The sequence below is a fragment of the Aquarana catesbeiana genome, linkage group LG04 (assembly GCF_042186555.1).
Source record: "Aquarana catesbeiana isolate 2022-GZ linkage group LG04, ASM4218655v1, whole genome shotgun sequence".
In the NCBI taxonomy this organism is placed as follows: Eukaryota; Metazoa; Chordata; class Amphibia; order Anura; family Ranidae; genus Aquarana; species Aquarana catesbeiana.
This window is the reverse complement of record NC_133327.1, coordinates 385,095,216-385,113,167: the sequence shown is the minus strand read 5'-3', so window position 1 is coordinate 385,113,167 and position 17,952 is coordinate 385,095,216. Positions and strand designations below refer to the sequence as shown.

The 17,952-nt window shown below is 42.0% G+C and overlaps 1 protein-coding gene across 3 annotated transcripts in view; it reads left to right on the top strand.

Annotated features, from left to right (window-relative positions):
• Positions 1–17,952, top strand: part of CEP85L (centrosomal protein 85 like) — a 212,905-nt gene that overhangs the window by 159,711 nt on the left and 35,242 nt on the right. For all 3 annotated transcript variants that reach the window (XM_073627156.1, XM_073627157.1, XM_073627158.1), the window contains 2 exons: positions 9,809–9,961; positions 14,599–14,753. In XM_073627156.1, the coding sequence (XP_073483257.1) occupies positions 9,809–9,961; positions 14,599–14,753 (308 nt within the window). The remainder of the gene's footprint in view (positions 1–9,808; positions 9,962–14,598; positions 14,754–17,952) is intronic.

Sequence of the window (17,952 nt, the reverse complement as noted above, 5' to 3'; positions counted from 1 at the left end):
CAACTTAAAACCTTTAAACAGGTCAGTCTGATACAGGAGATTCCGCATGGACTCCATCTTTATGTTCAGAAATCTCTTAACCAAGAGATGTTTCATTGCATCAATCGATTTAATAAATGCGTACCTGCATTTGTCTATAGCCTCTCAGTCTCAAAAGTTCCTCAGGCTGGCAATAAATATGGGGAAGGAGGTGCTGCATCTACAATTCAAGGCCCTCCCTTTTGGTCTTTCATCCGCCCCACAGATTTTTACAAAAATAATGGCGGAAGCTCTCGCTCCTCTCCGTCTGCAGGGAATTGCGGCAATCCCTTATCTGGACGACCTCCTCTTCTTTGCCCCTTCCAGAGAAAAATTGCAGGTAAACCTGGCCAAGGCCCCCAGTCATTTGGAAGCCTTGGGCTGGATTGTGAACCTTCAAAAATCTAATTTCAATCCAGCTCAGCAAGTTCAGTTTCTAGGTTATCAAATAGATTCTGTAGAACAAAGGTTTTTTTCTTCCAGATGAAAAAAAAAAGTCTTGAACGTAGTAGCCAGGCTACAAACAAACCAGGAGATATCAATCAGAAAGGTTATATCAGCCCTGGGAACCTTAACTTCGACAATGCCGGCCATTCAGTGGGCGAGGCTCCATTTCAGGCCCCTCTAGAGTTTTCTCTTAAAGGTTTGGGATCACAGCCCAGAAACCTTAGGCACAAAAGTAAAGCTCCCCACCAGGGTCAAGAGGACCCTTTGGTGGTGAAGTCAGTCAGCTTTGTAAAAGGGCTTACTATGGTCTTTCCTGACCGAAAAAATAGTCACGACAGATGCCAGCAGTTGGGGATGGGGGGCCCACTGGGATCAAAGTATAGCACAGGGAATTTGGTCCCGATCAGCTTGAGGACCTTCCTGCTTCGGGAGGGAGTTAAAAGCAGTCGGCCTAGCATTGGTTGCCTCCTCTCCAAACCTCCAGGGGTCTCATGTGCAGATTCTATCAGACAATGCCACTACCGTGGAGGAGCAAGGCTCTTCTATTGCTGTCAATGGAAATCCTGGAGTGGGCAGAGAACCATTTACTCTCCCTGTCAGCAGTGCATCTCAAAGGAACGATAAACAAAGTAGCAGACTTCTTGAGCAGACGAAAAAATTCAGGAAGCAGAATGAAGCTTGAATCCAGAAATATTTTCATTGCTCACCAGGATGTGGGGACGTCCACAAGTGGACTTGTTTGCGTAAAAAAAAAAAAAAGCTCAGTTCTTTCCTCTGCACCGAGACAACCGCTAGGGATAGATGCCTTAGCACATCCCTGGAACTTTCAACTGGGCTATGCATTCCATCCTTTTCAGCTAATTCCACTGGTATTAAGAAAAATACAAAAGGAAAAAGTGTCAGTAATTTTGATCACTCTATTCTGGCCGAAAAGAGCCTAGTTTTCCTCCATTCTACAAATGACAGTCAAACCATTCTGGCAGCTTCCACTCGGACAGGACTTACTACTTCAAGGCCCAGTATACCACCCGGATATAGCCAGACTAAGCCTTGCCGCCTGGTATCTGAGGAGCAGCTGTTAAGGAACAAAGGATTGTCAGAACCTCTAGTATCCACTTTACCCGCCAGTAGAAAGAAAGTAACTAGAGATATTTATGCTTAAGTATGGAGAGTATCCAACTTTTCGTGTCATTCGTCAAATCAAACCGTAGAGGACATTGTCAGTTTTGGAATTTCTACAAAATGGTGTGGACAAAGGTCTAGCGATTTAGCACTGGCTGCCCTGGGAGTATACCTAGAAAGGCCAATTTCTTCAGTTCCTTTTGGTTACAAGATTCTTTAAGGCACTTACTAGGTCCAGACCAGCTCCTACTAAACATTTTCCTAAATGGGACCTGTCAGTAGTTCTGCAAGCCTTCACAAAAGATCCTTTTGAACCCTTACAGACAATCTCGTTAAGGAATTTAACTCTCAAAACAATATTCTTAGTTGCGGTTACGTCCGCAGGAAGAATCTGTGAACTACAGGCTCTATCAGTAAAGGAACTTTTTTGTTACTTTACCCAAGCAGGATTGTACTTAAAACAGATTCGGAGTTTTTGCCACTTTTTGTTCAAATCCTTTTGGAATAAAGGAGAATTTATTCCATAACTTGGATGTAAGAAGAATTTTATTACATTACTTGGAAGTAACAAGGGACTTTAGGTCTTCACACTCTTTATTTGTTCTTTTTTCTGGCAACAGAAAGGGCCGCCAAGCATCAAAGGGTTCAATTGCTAGATGGCTAAAAACTGCTATTTCGGAAGCTATATTCCCAGATGGGTTTGTCTCCCCCTCCGGGAATACAAGCACACGCTACCAGAGCTCTGGCCACTACATGGGCAGAAAAAGCTAGTGCCACCCCAGATCAAATTTGTAAGGTGGCTACGTGGTCAAGTTACCTAACGTTTGTCTGTCATTACAGACTGGATCTTCTGTCAGCCGGTGATCAGGCATTTGGCAGAAAGGTCCTGCAGGCTGTTGTCCCTCCCTAGTTGGTAAGTCTTGATTATCCTCTCAGGTGCTGTCCTGAAAGACGTTTAGGGAAAATTCAAGTTAGACTTACCAGTAACTTGTTTTCCAAGAGTCTTTCAGGACAGCAACGACCCGCCCTTTTCTTTTTTTATTTATGCTGTGACTAACCATATTCTGATTATGTGTTCTAGCTTGGGCCGAAGGCACTTTGCTACAACTGACGAGCTGTGAGGAGAAGCCTCCTTTTAAAATTTGGTGGCGTTGGTGTTTCCTGTTTCCTAGTGGGTGGAGCCACTCTCTCAGGTGCTCTCCTGAAAGACTCTTGGAAAACAAGCTAACGGCAAGTCTGAGTTTAATTTTTCTATAATTACATCAGTCTGTGGCTCTTATAGTGCACATTGTTGTATGACAATTTATACGGTTTTGGATGATTATTAGGAGGAGCATTTAAAAGGTAACTCCACTTTAGTGGAAAAAAAGATAGAAAATAATAAAAGAAATTATGTAGCACATACAGTTGCAACTCAAGTCATATTGTGATTAAATGTTTTTAACCACTTCAGCCCCGGAAGAATTTGTCCTCTTAATGACCAGGCCATTTTTTACGATACGGCACTGCGTCGCTTTAACTCACAATTGCGTTTTTGTGCGACGCTGTACCCAAACAAAATTGACATCCTTTTTTACCTACGAATAGAGCTTTCTTTCAATTGTATTTGATCACCTCTGTGGTGTTTATTTTTTGCGATATAAACAAAAAAAACTACCATTTTGAAAAGAAAAAAACATTTATTTTTACTTTCTGCTATAATATATATCCAAAAACAAAATCTAAAAAAACACATTTATTCATCAGTTTAGGCTGATATATATTCTTCTACATATTTTTGGTAAAAAAAATTGCAATAGGCGTATATTGGTTTGCGCAAAAGTTATCGCATCTATAAAATAGGGGATAGGTTTAGACTTTTTTTTTTACTAGTAATGGCGGCGATCTGTGATTTTTAGAGGGACTCCGACATTGCGGCGGACAAATCTGACCCCAAATGACACTTTTTGGGGACCAGTGACATTATTACATTGTTCAGTGCTATAAAAATGCACTAATCAATGTATAAATGGCACTGGCAGGGAAGGGGTTAACACTAGGGAGCGATCAAGGGGTTAAATGTGTTCCCTGTGTGTGTTCTAACTGTAGGGGGGATGGGCTGCCGGGAACATGCCAGAGATCGCTGTTCCCAATCACTGGTAACAGAAGATCTCTGACATGTAATTAGGCAGAATGGGGAATCGCCTTGTTTACATAGGCAGCTCCCCGTTCTGCCTCTGTACATATCCTCTTTGCACAGACCGATGTACAGGTACGTCGGTTCGCGCAGGAGAGCCGACCTGCCACAGTAAATGTATGTGAGCTGGTCGGCAAGTGGTTAAAAATCAGTTTCTCTTTTTTAATCTGCAGTGTTATAATTTTCTATAAAATGCAATGCAATATGGCTACCTTAAGGCATTCTGCGCACAGATGGTGTACAGAAGGCCCCCTGAAAATGTAATTTCCTGCTTGTGTGATTGACTCACAGATTCTCCCAGAAGTTTGCACAAGTCAGATTTTTGGCATCCCCAGCAGAAAAAATGTCATTTTTGATCAGATACTCCCAAAAGGAAATTATGTCTAAAGGGATGCCGACTTTTCCAACTTCCTCATTAGAGCCCTGCAAGTGCAGCAGCTGATTGATAATTATAAAATCACTCTCGTACAGATTTACTCTGCACATGGACAGACAAACAAACCTCTATTCCTTCGGAAAAACAAAAGATAGAAATCTACAACAAAGTTTGTTAAACTCCTTGCAATGTACATAGATCACTCAGAGGGGAATGTTTTTTTTCCTCAACAAAAGTGGAGTTACTCTTTAAATTTTGGTTTGTACATAATTTATACACCATGTTGTGCCCACTATTTTTCATAGGTCTAGATACATTGCTGTAAGATGGGGCATATAAGGGAAAAATGTATGTGGCTCCACTTGCTGTCCTTAAATGAGGAAAGAACAAGATGTTTTAGGTCTATGATTGGGTTGCTTTTGAACATTACTCATAGACAATTTTCTGTTTTTAAGAAAGAAACACTGTACTTTACAAGGAACACGAAAGAGAAAGTGTAAAACAAAAGTCTGCATTAGTATACCACTAGGAACTTGTTGATTATCTTAAAGGAAGCAATAATCTTTTTGCTTAAGTCTCATCTTTTATATCATTATGGTACAATGGCAAGTGCAGTGAAAGAAAGATTCCTGATTTGCTATACAAGTCCTCTTTTTTCTTGATAATCAACGGTATTCATCAGCCTGCTCAGAATTCTATAGCAGAGCAATACTAAAAGTTCCTTTTAATCAAGATCTCAGTTCAAAGCTACCCGTTTAATCTTATAACAGCCAAGGTACTATTGTGAATTCTTGCCAGAGAAAAAAAGCCTTATTGATTTTATTTTCACAATCTACGGCAAAAACTGAGAGCATCCAGCAGGGACATGAAAAGAAAGTATCAGAAGGTAATGGACTTATAAACATAAATGTGACCCACCAGTCACTGACAGACAATGAAGGGATTCAAACGTTGCTGCAGCCTACAGAGCAAGACCACCTGAATCTATGACTGTGGCAAGCTTAGTGCTGTGGTTAAAGCCCTCCTTTTGTTACCTTTAAAAAAGTATCTACATAATCCATGATCCTAACAGCAGGAAGCACGGGTTCGCTGTACATACCAGTACTATTCATTAAAGATTCTTCTGTGTGCCAAGGACACATGTCATACCATAGATTCAACTTGGAGCCAAGATAGAGTTGCCATACAGCACATGCTAAGGTTTCAGCTTTTCAGGGTATATATATTGTTGTTCATTATTACCTCTTATTATAGTCATGTCTGATGTATGTTATCTATATTTGATGTAAAATGCCAGTTCTTTGGGTGCTGAATGCAGGTAAAAAAGTGCTTAAGTGGTTGTAAACCTTTGGGTTTTTTTTTTTTATAAAAATAACAAACATGCCATTACCTTACCTATCTTGCACAGAGCAGCCCCAATCGTCTTCTTCTGGGGTCCCCCGCCAACGCTCCAAGCCCCTCCTCTTCATCGGGTACCGCTTTCCCTGGGGGCGCCCAGATGGGCTTGCTCCCGAGTCCCACTGTTCCGTCCATTGACAGACAGTGGGATTCAGCCCTGTCCCCCGCTCCCGTGTCACAGAATTTGACTGACAACAGCGGGAGCCAATAGCTCCTGTTGCTATCAATCTGTACAATGAGAGAGACAGCGGCTGGAGAATCTGTGCTCCTGCACATCCTTGGATCGGATCGGGCTCAGGTAAGAAAAAGGGGGGAGGGGGGAGCTTCAGCATAGAATGAATTAATGTAAAAAACCTTAAGGCGTTAGAACCACTTTAAACTGTATAGACAAATTGGTCTTTTTTTTTTTTTTTTTTACTTACACAAAAAGTAAACCTAAAAGTGGGGGAAAAATATTTTACCTCCCTGATTAACTGCTTGTTTATCATTAACCTTTATTATCTCTCTGCGCCACATTTTTATGAAAAAACACCCACAAAGGTGTTTTTATACTGTTTGTCTAGCTAAGTGGTTTCCAAACTGCACCCCAGGGGCCATTCCTCCCACGGACATGAACAGTAGGGCATAATTCCTGCCACTGACACCAATGATGGGGCACTATTTCTCCCACTGATACCAATAATGGTGCACTATTCTTCCCATTGACACCAATGATTGGGGATTATTCCTTCCACTGACACCAATAATGGGGCACTATTCCTCCCACTGACACCAATAATGGGGCACTATTCTTTCCACTGACACCAATGATGGGGCATTGCTTTTTCCCACTGACACAGGCAATTTTCTACTTCCACTGACCACAATCCAGCCCCCCTAAAGTTCGAAGGACAGTAAAATGGCTTTTTGTTTAGAAAGCTTTGAGACCCCTGCCTTTGTGCATTGGATTGTCATTTCAAATGAATGGTACTGCAACACACCACATCACAAAAGTGTGTTTTCAGCAGGAAATTGCATAAATGTGATCCTTGTATGGTTGACTTACCAACACCAGGATGCTTTCTACTCCCACTGCCAAAGTCCAGCTCTTCTGAAGTCTGAAGGATAGTAAACTGGCCCTTTGTTAAAAAGTTTGGAGACCGCTGGTCTAGCTCCAGGCTTCCTGTGAATGGCTGAGCAGTGCTCAGCACAACTGGGATGTCCCTGTAGTGCTGCTGAAACACATTGCTGTATACAAGTCATGCTACATACATTTTCATACAGCACTGACAGCGGCGGCAGAAACTAGTCAAGGAAATATTTTGTTTGGGCCACTGTACAATCATGTACATTGAAAGTAAACATGGAGATAGGCTTTGAGAGAGGAGGAGAGGGAGAGAGCTATCTTGTAGTCCAGCAGGGAAAAGCCAAGTGGAATTTCAGTGCAGCAGAGGCAGGGCTGCTAGCTCACCACAGAAAATTAGGAGCTCACTTGCAGTGTTATTAAAGAAACAAACATGAAGAAAATGTGCATTTATTGTAGAGAGGTACTTCAAAAAGGTTTTTCTTTATCGTCCTTTGATGGACACAGTTGTCACTCTTAAGTCTCATACGCACGATAGGACTTTGTACAAACTTTCCCGTGGATTTTTGTACAAAGGGCGTTGGCCGTAAGTTTGTATTGCATACACACGGCAGAACTTTTTCGGGCCAACTTTCACCAAATCACGTGGTTTTTCAGCTCTTTACCACCACCCTTTGGTCAACTTCTGTATCGTCTGATATTGTGTCAATCTCGCCGCTTTTATCGGCGAGATTGACACCTTGCGAGCCGGGTTCACACTGGTGCGGGGATCCGACTCGGATCCCCGTCAATGCCAGGCACTGTGTTTGGTATGAATCATGAGGGGGGAACTCCACGCCAAATTTTAAATAAAAAACTGGCATGGGTTCCCCTCCAGGGGCATACCAGGCCCTTAGGTCTGGTATGAATTTTAAGGGGAACCCCCTACGCCGAAAAAACGGCATGGGGGTTCGTTCCCCCCAAAATCCATACCAGACCCTTATCCGAGCACGCAGTCCGGCCGGTCAGGAAAGGGGATGGGGACGAGCTAGCAGCCCCCCCTCCTGAACCGTACCAGGCCGCATGCCCTCGACATGGGGGGTGGGTGCTTTGGGGGAGGGGGGGGGCTGCGTCCCCCCTCCCCCAAAGCACCTTGTCCCCATGTTGATGAGGACAAGGGCCTCTTCCCGTCAACCCTGGCCGTTGGTTGTCGGGGTCTGCGGGCGGAGGGGCTTTTCGGAATCTGATCTGGGAGCCCCCTTTAATAAGGGGGCCCCCAGATCCCGGCCCCCCACCCTATGTGAATGAGTATGGGGTACATCGTACCCCTACCCATTCAACTAGGGAAAAAAGTGTCAATAAAAAAACACACTACACAGGTTTTTAAGCCGACTTCGGGGCTCTTTCCGGCCTCTTCTCCCGATGTCCGGTTCTTCTGCCGGGCTCCTTCGCTATCTTCTGCTCTTTTGCCGCTCTCTTGCTAGCGGTGGCCCAGTCTTCTTCGGCGTCTTCTTCCCTCTTCTCTTCTTCTGATGTTGACACAACACTCTCTCCCGCTGTAATGCTGTGTGAGCGCCTTCGCAATGACTTATATAGGCATGGGGCGTGGTCACCGGGTGACGTCATTTGGTGACCCCACCCCCTTATGACATCACAGTCCCATTAAAGGGGGCTCCTGGATTCCGATAAGCCCGCAGACCCCGACAACCAACGGCCAGGGTTGTCGGGAAGAGGCCCTTGTCCTCATCAACATGGCGACAAGGTGATTTGGGGAAGGGGGGCTGCAGGGCCCCCCCTCCCCCAAAGCACCCACCCCCCATGTTGAGGGCATGCGGCCTGGAACGATTCGGGGGGGGCTCCCGCTTGTCCCACCCCCCTTCCTGACCGGCCAGGCTGCATGCTCCGATAAGGGTCTGGTATGGATTTTCGGCGTAGGGGGTTCCCCTTAAGGGCCTAGTATGCTCCCAGAGGGGAATTCCCTCTCGCGCTGGCTGCAGTAGAAAAATTTGTTTTTCCTATTGCAGCCAGCGCGAGATGTACAGTACCCTGTCGCCGAGAACCAGCGCAATGGGATCGCGCTGAGAACATTCTCGCGGCTGCATACTGTAGTTTGTACAAAAGTCTGATGGTTTTGTGTACACACGATCGTACTTTGTTGCCGGAAAGTTTGTGTGTTCGCACAGCCAACAAAAGTCCGATGAAAACAGAAAAAGTTTGTCTGATGGAGCGTACACACGGTTGGATGTTGCTCCAAAACAGCTAATTTGCATGTTGTCAAAAAGTCCGATTGTGTGTACGGGCCAGATAAAAAAAACATCAAGCTAGCACCCATATAATCTCACCTCTAACCATCATGTCTCATGTTTTTTGCAAGTGTCCTAACAGGTTTGGATGCTTTTTCCTCAGCTCTGCTGAGAAAAAAACTCTAACTATAAGTTTGCCTTTTTATTTTATTTTTTTCATGTGGGTTATTCTGTAGATATTTTTTCTTCTGTGTTTTCAATTAATATTCTGAAAAAATGCTGTTTGAGCTGATCTCTACTGGCAGTTATCCAGATCGGCATATCTTCAACAACAGCTTTGGAAGCTGTACCCAAACTATGCTGGACTGAAGATTGTACAGCTAGCCTGGAATTTGACCTTTTAGGTACCGGACAGCCACAGAATGCTCTCCAGGTCCAGAATGGTGAACCCAGTCTTTGAAGGCTCACTCTGTAAGTAAGGCCATCTGGCCTGAAGTAAATCTACATTTGAAAAACGTGTCCAGACTCTAAAAGAGCGGAACGGTCTACAGGTCCAGAGCTGTTGCACTGCATCTGGTGTAACCTAGTCTCTGAAGACTCATGTAGTGAGTAAGCCTCTGGTCATAGTGAGGCAAGGCTGAAATGTGACCTTCGGGGGGGTTGGGGGGGTAAAAATGTTACATATGGCCAAACAAGCCACCGGAAAATTATTTAGCGCCTCTTCTGTTTATGCCTTTTCATACAGAGTGATTCATCCTGATAGGGTCACCTAAGACAATATCACGCTTTTATTAACATAGGCTAAACATCCTTGCATATTTCAAAGCTCACAAGTAACATGCTGTTGTTGCAGTGTTTTCATACCTGTATATTAAACTCACCTAGTGTGTATGCCTTTGTTATATTTTCTGTTTTCATCCACTATCATCCTTCATCCTTAAATAATATTGATTCATTTATTTGGTGTCTTCTTATTGCACATCTAGATAAAAACCAGAGACAAGTACATTAACAGTCTAAGAAAGAAATGCCAAAAAGAGAATGAGATTAATCGGGAGAAGCAAAGGCGGATTGAAACTCTGGAAAAATATGTAGCTGACCTCCCTACACTTGAGGATGTACAAAGGCAGAGCGAAAGGGTAAGTTCAAATAGTTCTTCACTGTTGCTTGGCCAGACAATTTACAGTATCTCACAAAAGTGAGTACACCCCTCACATTTTTGTAAATATATTATTATATCTTTTCATGTGACAACACTGAAGAAATTACACTTTGCTACAATGTAAAGTAGTGAGTGTACAGCTTGTATAACAGTGTAAATTTGTTGTCCCCTCAAAATAACTCAACACACAACCATTAATGTCTAAACTGCTGGCAACAAAAGTAGTAGCCTCACTCCAGAGGGGACACTTTCTAGCCTCCATCGGTTTAAAAGACACGTATTTACACATACCTATCTTTCAGCCTCATCGGAGGTTCCTACGTTTTGCAGTAGAGGAACATCACTTTCAGTTTGTGGCTCTACCCTTTGGGCTGGCTACAGCTCCCCGGGTGTTCACAAAGGTCCTAGCACCAGTACTGGGTCTTTTAGAGCCCAAAGGATCCTAGTGCTTGAGTATCTGGACGATCTCCTTCTCAGAGATCACTCATTATAGGCTCTAGAACAGAGCATAATATGCACAGTGCGGTATTTGAAAAGCTTAGGCTGGATCATAAATACAGAAACGTCAGCCTTGAAACCAGCTCAAAGTCTATTTAGGTCTGATCCTAGATACGGTCCAAGCAAGAATTTTTTTGCCACCCATAAGGATCTGTGCCCTGAAGGTTTAAGTGCATCAGATAAGGGGCACCAGACAACCCTCCATTATTTGGCTCTGTATGAATCTTCTAGGGAGGATGGTATCCTCCTTCGAGGCAGTGCCCTATGCCCAGTTTCATTCCTGGCCTTTACAACAAGACATCTTGTTGGCCTGGACCAGAAGAGCATTATCCAATGTACTTATCTCCTCGGGCACGCATAAGCCTAAACTGGTGGTTGCAGGATCAGAACCTGCGAAAGGGAAAATCCTTTCTCCCGGTAACTTGGAGAGTACTGACTACAGATGCCAGTCTCTCAGGCAGGGGAGCAACCCTAGAAGGGCTCACAGCTCAGGGGAAATGGTCAGGGACAGAACAGATCCTGCCCATCAACGTCCCGGAATTACAGGCAGTACATCTGGCCCTACGGTCCTGGAGGGTGGAGCTTCAGGACTGCCCTATCAGGGTTCAGTCCGACAATGCCACCAAAGCTCTACCAGGAGTCGTTCAGCTCTGAAGGAGGTGAACCACATACTAGCCTGGGCAGAGGGATATGTGCCGATTATATCAGCAGTCCATATCCCGGGAGTAGAGAACTGGAAGGCCGACTATCTCAGCCGCCAGCAGATCTGCCCAGGGGAATGGTCCCTACACCCAGGTGTATTCCAGGAAATTTGCCTGCGTTGGGGATGGCCAGAGGTCGACCTATTGGCATCCAGGTTCAACAACAAGCTTACAGCAATTTGTGTCCCAAACAAGGGATCCTCTGGCAATTGGAGCAGATGCTCTGATAGTTCCATGGAGACAGTACTCCCTGGTTTTCCTATGATCCCTCTCCTTCCACATTTGTTGCGCAGGATTGAGAAAGAGGGGGTTCCAGTCATTCTGGTTGCACCAGCCTGGCCCAGAAGGCCCTGGTTCCCGGAGATTGTAAAACTGACAATAGACGGGCCATGGACGCTTCCACGTCCCCCGATCTACTGTCTCAAGGTCCTATATTCCACCCCAATTTACAGACTAAATTTTACGCCATGGCTATTGAAGCCAGGCTGTTAAAGGACCGTGGCATCTTGGGATCAGTAGTGTCTACCCTAGTGAATGCTAGAAAAGCTGTCACTAGAAAAATTTATCATAAGGTCTGGAAGACTTATATTGCTTGGTATGAAGCCAGAAAATGGCATCTCCAAAAATACGTTATTGGGAGAATTCTCTCTTTTCTACAGTCAGCTGTGGAAATCAAATTGGCTTTGAGTACAATCAGAGGTCAAGTTTCGGCTCTATCAATATTCTTCCAAACGCCTTTAGCCTCCAATTCACTGATCCGAACCTTTATGCAGGGGGTAATTCGCTTGCTTCCCCCCATTAGGTCACCTATGTGTCCTTGGGACTTGTCTGTGTTACAGAAATAGCCATTTGAACCTATCAAGGAAATTCCATTAGACTTGCTGTCACGCAAGCTAGCCTTCCTGATGGCCATCACCTCGGCTAGAAGGATGTCGGAGTTGGTGGCCATTTTGTGCAGGGAACCATACTTGATCCTTCACCAGGACAGGGTCTTGTTACGACCTGTTCCATCCTTTTTGCCAAATGGTGTCGGCCTTTCATTTAAATCGGGACATTATTTTGCCTTCTTTTTTCTCTCAGCCTTGTTTGGAGGAAGAGAGGCGACTGCATTCTTTGGGCGTTGTCTGGACAGTCAAGGTTTATTTGTCTAGATCTGCGGCGATCCGAGGATCAGGCTCCTTTTTTGTTTTACGAAAAGGACCCAAGAAAGGGCAGGCAGCTTCCAAAGCTTCCATTGCAAATTGGGTCCATCAATTGGTCATTCAGGCCTACGGTCTGAAACGTAAAGCTCCTCCCTTTTAGGGTGAGAGCTCATTCTACCAGGGGTGTAGGAACCTCCTGGGCTTTTTGCCATCAGGTATCTGTGGCTCAGATTTGTAAGGCTGCTACTTGGCCTTCAGTGCATACGTTCACAAAATTTTATCAAGTGGATGTTCGAGCAGCCGAGGTTTCGGCTTTCGGACGCAGTGTACCGCGGGCTGCCGTATAAGTTCTGATGGCTATTGTTTGACAGGGTGTCTCCCTCCCCTCAAGGATATTGCTCTGGGACATCTCAGTAGGTGATGAATATTAGCCTGACTCTGTGTCCCATGATGTATGAAAAATAAAATAGTTTTTTTTCGTCATACTTGCCTGTAAAATCCTTTTCTTTAAGTACATCATGGGACACAGAGATCCCTCCCCTCCTTTTTTTTTTTATTTCAATTTTTTTTTTTTTTTTGAGGATTCAGTGCTTGCTACAACACTGAAGTGCTTCCTATGTGGGAGGGGTTATATAGGGGATCACTTCCTGTCTGAAGACCTTTGGTCTACCAGTGTCCATTCACCTGGTGATGGAGTATAACCCAGTAGGTAATGAATATTAGCCTGACTCTGTGTCCCATGATGTACTCAAAGAAAAGGATTTTACAGGTAAGTATGACAAAAAAAATTCCTATTTTTTGACTAACATAAGTGCCTAAAACAACTTATAAAAAAACTCAAAAAAATGTAAACTCTGTTGGCTGTAATGCCATTGCACATATTACCTGAATATATTACCAACATTAAATATTAAGAAAAAAAAATAACAAAAGCATTTTTCCTTTTTTTTTTTTTTTCTTTCAGCAGCTTAGTAGATGCCCCCTATTTATTCTTATGTGGTAGTGCAGTGTTAATTTTGACATCAAATTTCGATGATTTCGTTTTAGACAGTCTTTTTTTTTACTAAAATGCCATTTTAGTTTTAGTCATATTATTTTAGCCATCTGAATTGTTTTAGATTTAGTTGTATTTTAGTCAACTAAAATATGTTAATTTAGTCAACTAAAATATTTTCGTTGACGACATTAACAGTTTGAGGAACACCTGAGTTCTATTGTATGTTTGCCTGTAGAAGTGGTCACTTGTTCTCTAAATCAAAAAAGGATTGGTGTGTGTATACCAAATAACTTAGTCTGACCGATCCGGTAAATTGAAACAATTGGAATGCCCAGTGCAAGAGCATTGGAAAGCACCCCTATTGGTTCTATTATAGACAGACCGAGTATTGTTTTAAAAATAGTACATTTTAATATATATAAATAAAAATGGATAAGAACATTGGTGACTTCAATAAAATCAAAGATACAAGGTACCCAAAATTGCAATGGTATATGAACCCACTGCCCTGAGAACAAGCAGGCTAGTGGTGATGCATACAAGTGTTGACACCTTACATGTTACAGACAAATCAGTCCTTCAGAGGTTTTTTTATGTCAAATTGGGTATAGGGTTTCTATAATGCAGAAAATGCCAAAAATATACCATATTAGTATTTGATAGACACTTTGCAAAAAAGTACAAAAGTTTAACAAAATGGAAAAAATACATGTTTTATCAACAGTTCTGATTGTACATGGTAAATATAAGCTGTACCTACAAAGTCAATATATATATTTGTAATAAAATGTACTATTTTTATAACGATACTATAACAATACTTGGTCTGTCTATAATAGATACAATAGCGGTTCTTTCCAGTGCTCTTGCACTGGGCATTCAAATTAGTTCTCTAATTCATACCATTAAAATGACATTCTGTGGTTTCCTTTAATAAATTGACCTTGCAGAAAACTACTTCAGGCACTGTCAAACACCGTGGTAACACAAGCTGTAATAGCTGGGAGCTGGAACACGGGTGCTGTGTTAAAGGTGTCAAAAAGGAAAGCATTTGAGCTGCCATTTGCAATCACTCACACTCCACCTGTCACCTTTCCAAGGCATGGTGGAAAATTAAAGTATTTCATAGGCTTCTACAAATGGCATATACACTTTGCAGATTACACTATACAAGAGGCTCAATAAGTTTGAAGAAGTTTCAAAGCCAGATTTTCGGTAAGCATCATATTATGTGCAAGCTTTAAATGAATGTTTTGTTTTTGTTTTTTGTGTAAAGCTTCATTTATTAGAGGAGGAAAACCAGCAACTGCGGGAGAACATGATGTGTCTTGAAAAACTAGTGAATGAGTCAAGGACACAATGTAAAGAAAAAGAAGCCCAGACAGAGTGCCAGAAACAGAGGGAAAAAGAATTAGTGCTGACTGTACAAAGGTAAGAACTGTCCTTTGATGAGAATGCTGTTTGTATAGCTGTAAACATCATAACAGCTAGAATCAGAAAATAGAACGCCAACAGCAATGGACTTGGTGATGAGCATCTAATGCCATTATAATAACTAGAACCATTTCGTTTCCATGGCTCAAATTAAATCTTTAATCGTTAAGACTCTTTCATTTAAAGCTATAATGAATTAAGGAAAAAGAAGTCGCCTAAGCTTTATAGAAAAAATTAAAAACAGCTCAGGGGAACTGGTGAATACTACATCAGAAATCGCAAGAATATTCAAAAAGTTTTATAGTGCACTACACTCAATAAGATTAACAGGGGAACAAACAAAAGAATCAGAAAATAAAGAAAAGATACAAGCTGATGTAAAAGAGGCCAAATTTTCCTAAATTAAGTGAAGGAAATGTTAGATCTAGAGAGACCAATAACGCAAGAAGAAATCTCTACAGCACTAAAGGAGACAGTCACGGGAAAGAGTCCAGGGCCGGATGGATTATCCGTAATCTACTATAGAAAATGTAAATACCAATTAGTTCCAAAATTATGTTCTTACTGGAATTCAATAGATGAAGGGACGGAAATGAGGAGGGAATTACTGTTGGCCTATATCACAGTAGTACCAAAAGAAGGAAAAGATATAACGCAATGTGCCAGTTATAGACCAATATCATTAATAAATGTAGACACAAAACTGTATGCCAAAATATTAGCCACTAGATTAAAAAGATTAATGCCTGATTGAATACATACAGACCAGATGGGGTTCATACCTGGGAGAGAACGAAGAGACAACAGAGTAAGAACGTTGTTACCCCTACAAAAAATAAAAAGAGATGGACCTCCAGCTCTATTCCTGTCAATAGATGCGGAAAAAGCATTTGACAGGATAGACTGGGCATTCATGACTGCTACAATAGAAGAGAAAACAAAAATGACTCGACGGGTTAAAACACTATATCGACATCCAACGGTAGCAGTAAAGATCAACATGAATCTTTTGCAATCTTTTGAGTTACTTAACCACTTCAGCCCCGGAAGAATTTACCCCCTTCCTGACCAGAGCACTTTTTGCAATACGGCACTGCGTCACTTTAACTGACAATTGCGCGGTCGTGCGACGTTGCACCCAAACAAAATTGACGTCCTTTTTTTCCACAAATAGAGCTTTCTTTTGGTGGTATTTGATCACCTCTGCTGTTTTTATTTTTTGCGCTATAAACAAAAAAAAAAGCCAATTTTGAAAAAGAAGCAATATTTTTAACTTTTTGCTATAATGTCCCCAAAAATATATAAAAAAAATTTCTTTCTCAGTTTAGACCGATATGCTTCTACATATTTTTGGTAAAAAAAATCGCAATAAGCATATATTCATTGGCTTGCGCAAAAGTTACAAAATAGGGGATAGATTTATGGCATTTTTATTATACATTTTTTTTTTTTATTAGTAATGGCGGTGGTTTGCGATTTTTATTGTGACTGCGACATGGCGGCGGACACATTGGACACTTTTAACACTATTTTGGAACCAGTGACATTTATACAGCGATCAGTGCTATAAAAATGCACTGATTACTGTGTAAATGACACCAGCAGGGGAAGGGGTTACGTGTGTCCTAGGGAGTAATTCGAACTATTTCAGATGCTTCCTATATATGTTTCCACAGGCGTATTTTAAGACAATAACCACTTCAGCCCTGGAAGATTTGGCTGCTCAATGACCAGGCCATTTTTTGCGATTCGGCACTGCGTCGCTTTAACTGACAATTACGCGGTGGTGCGACGCTGTACCCAAACAAAGTTGATGTCCTTTTTTCCCACAAATAGAGCTTTCTTTTGGTGGCATTTGATTTTTATTTTTTGTGCTTTAAACAAAAAAAGAGCCACAATTTTGAAAAATAACACAGTATTTTGTACTTTCTGCTATAATAAATATCCCTAATTTTTTTTTTAAAAAGATAATTTTTTCCTCAGTTTAGGCTGATATATATTCATCTACATATTTATGGTAATAAAAATCGCAATAAGCATATATTGATTGGTTTGCGCAAAAGTTATAGCATCTACAAAATAGGGGATAGATTTATGGAATTTTTTTTTTTTTTTTACTAGTAATGGCAGCGATCTGTGATTTTTATCAGGACTGCGACATTATGGCGAACACATTGGACAATTTTGACACATTTTTGAAACCATTGACAATTATACAGCGATCAGTGCTAGAAAATGCACTGATTACTGTGTAAATGTCACTGGCAGGGAAGGGGTTAACATTAGGGGGCAATCAAGGGGTTAACTGTGTTCCCTTACTGTGTGTTCTAATTGTGGGGGGAGGGGACTGATTATAGGAGATGACAGATCATGGTTCCTAGCTATTAAGAACTCACGATCTGCCTCTCCTCTCAGAACAGGGATTTGTGTGTTGACACACACACACACGTCCCTGTTCTACTTCTCGTGCCCGCGGGCACAAGCATTGGCAACCCGCAATGCAGTGGGTGCGCGCCTGCTATCCCGCTTAAAGGAGCCGGCGTACAGCTACGACGGTTTGCGGGATTGTGCCGACCTGCCGCAGTATGACGGCAGCTGGTCAGCAAGTGGTTAAAGAAGATGATACTTATGTTAATATGGCAGCACAAAAAAACAAGAATACAATTTGCAGTACTAAGTAAAGATAAAATACACAGAGGATTAGCTTTAACGGGTATTAAAAGATATTGCAATGCAGTTTTGTTATGATGATTTATAGATTGGACATTTAATTCACATGGGAAAAGTTGGGTTAAAATTGAAAACACGTTAAGTAATACACAATTGAATAAGGGGATATGGGTACCACAACAATATTGTAATTTTTCAAAGGACACAAGTGAATTAACAATGATCGTATTTAAGATATGGGATTTGATACACAGAAAAAGGAAATGGGAATACAATTCACCACTTAATACCACTCATAGGGACAAACTTTTTTCCAGGGAATGAGACACTATTTGGAGTATGGATTAAGGATAAAAATGCACGATTAAAGAATATTATGAAAGAGGGAGAGATATACACAATCACAGGAATTAAGACTCAAAAAGGAGTTACCAGTGATAGATGAACTAAGATACCATCAGTTAAGACATTTTATAAAGACACTGCCACATCCAATAAGATCAGGAGAAAGTTTACCATTTGAAAA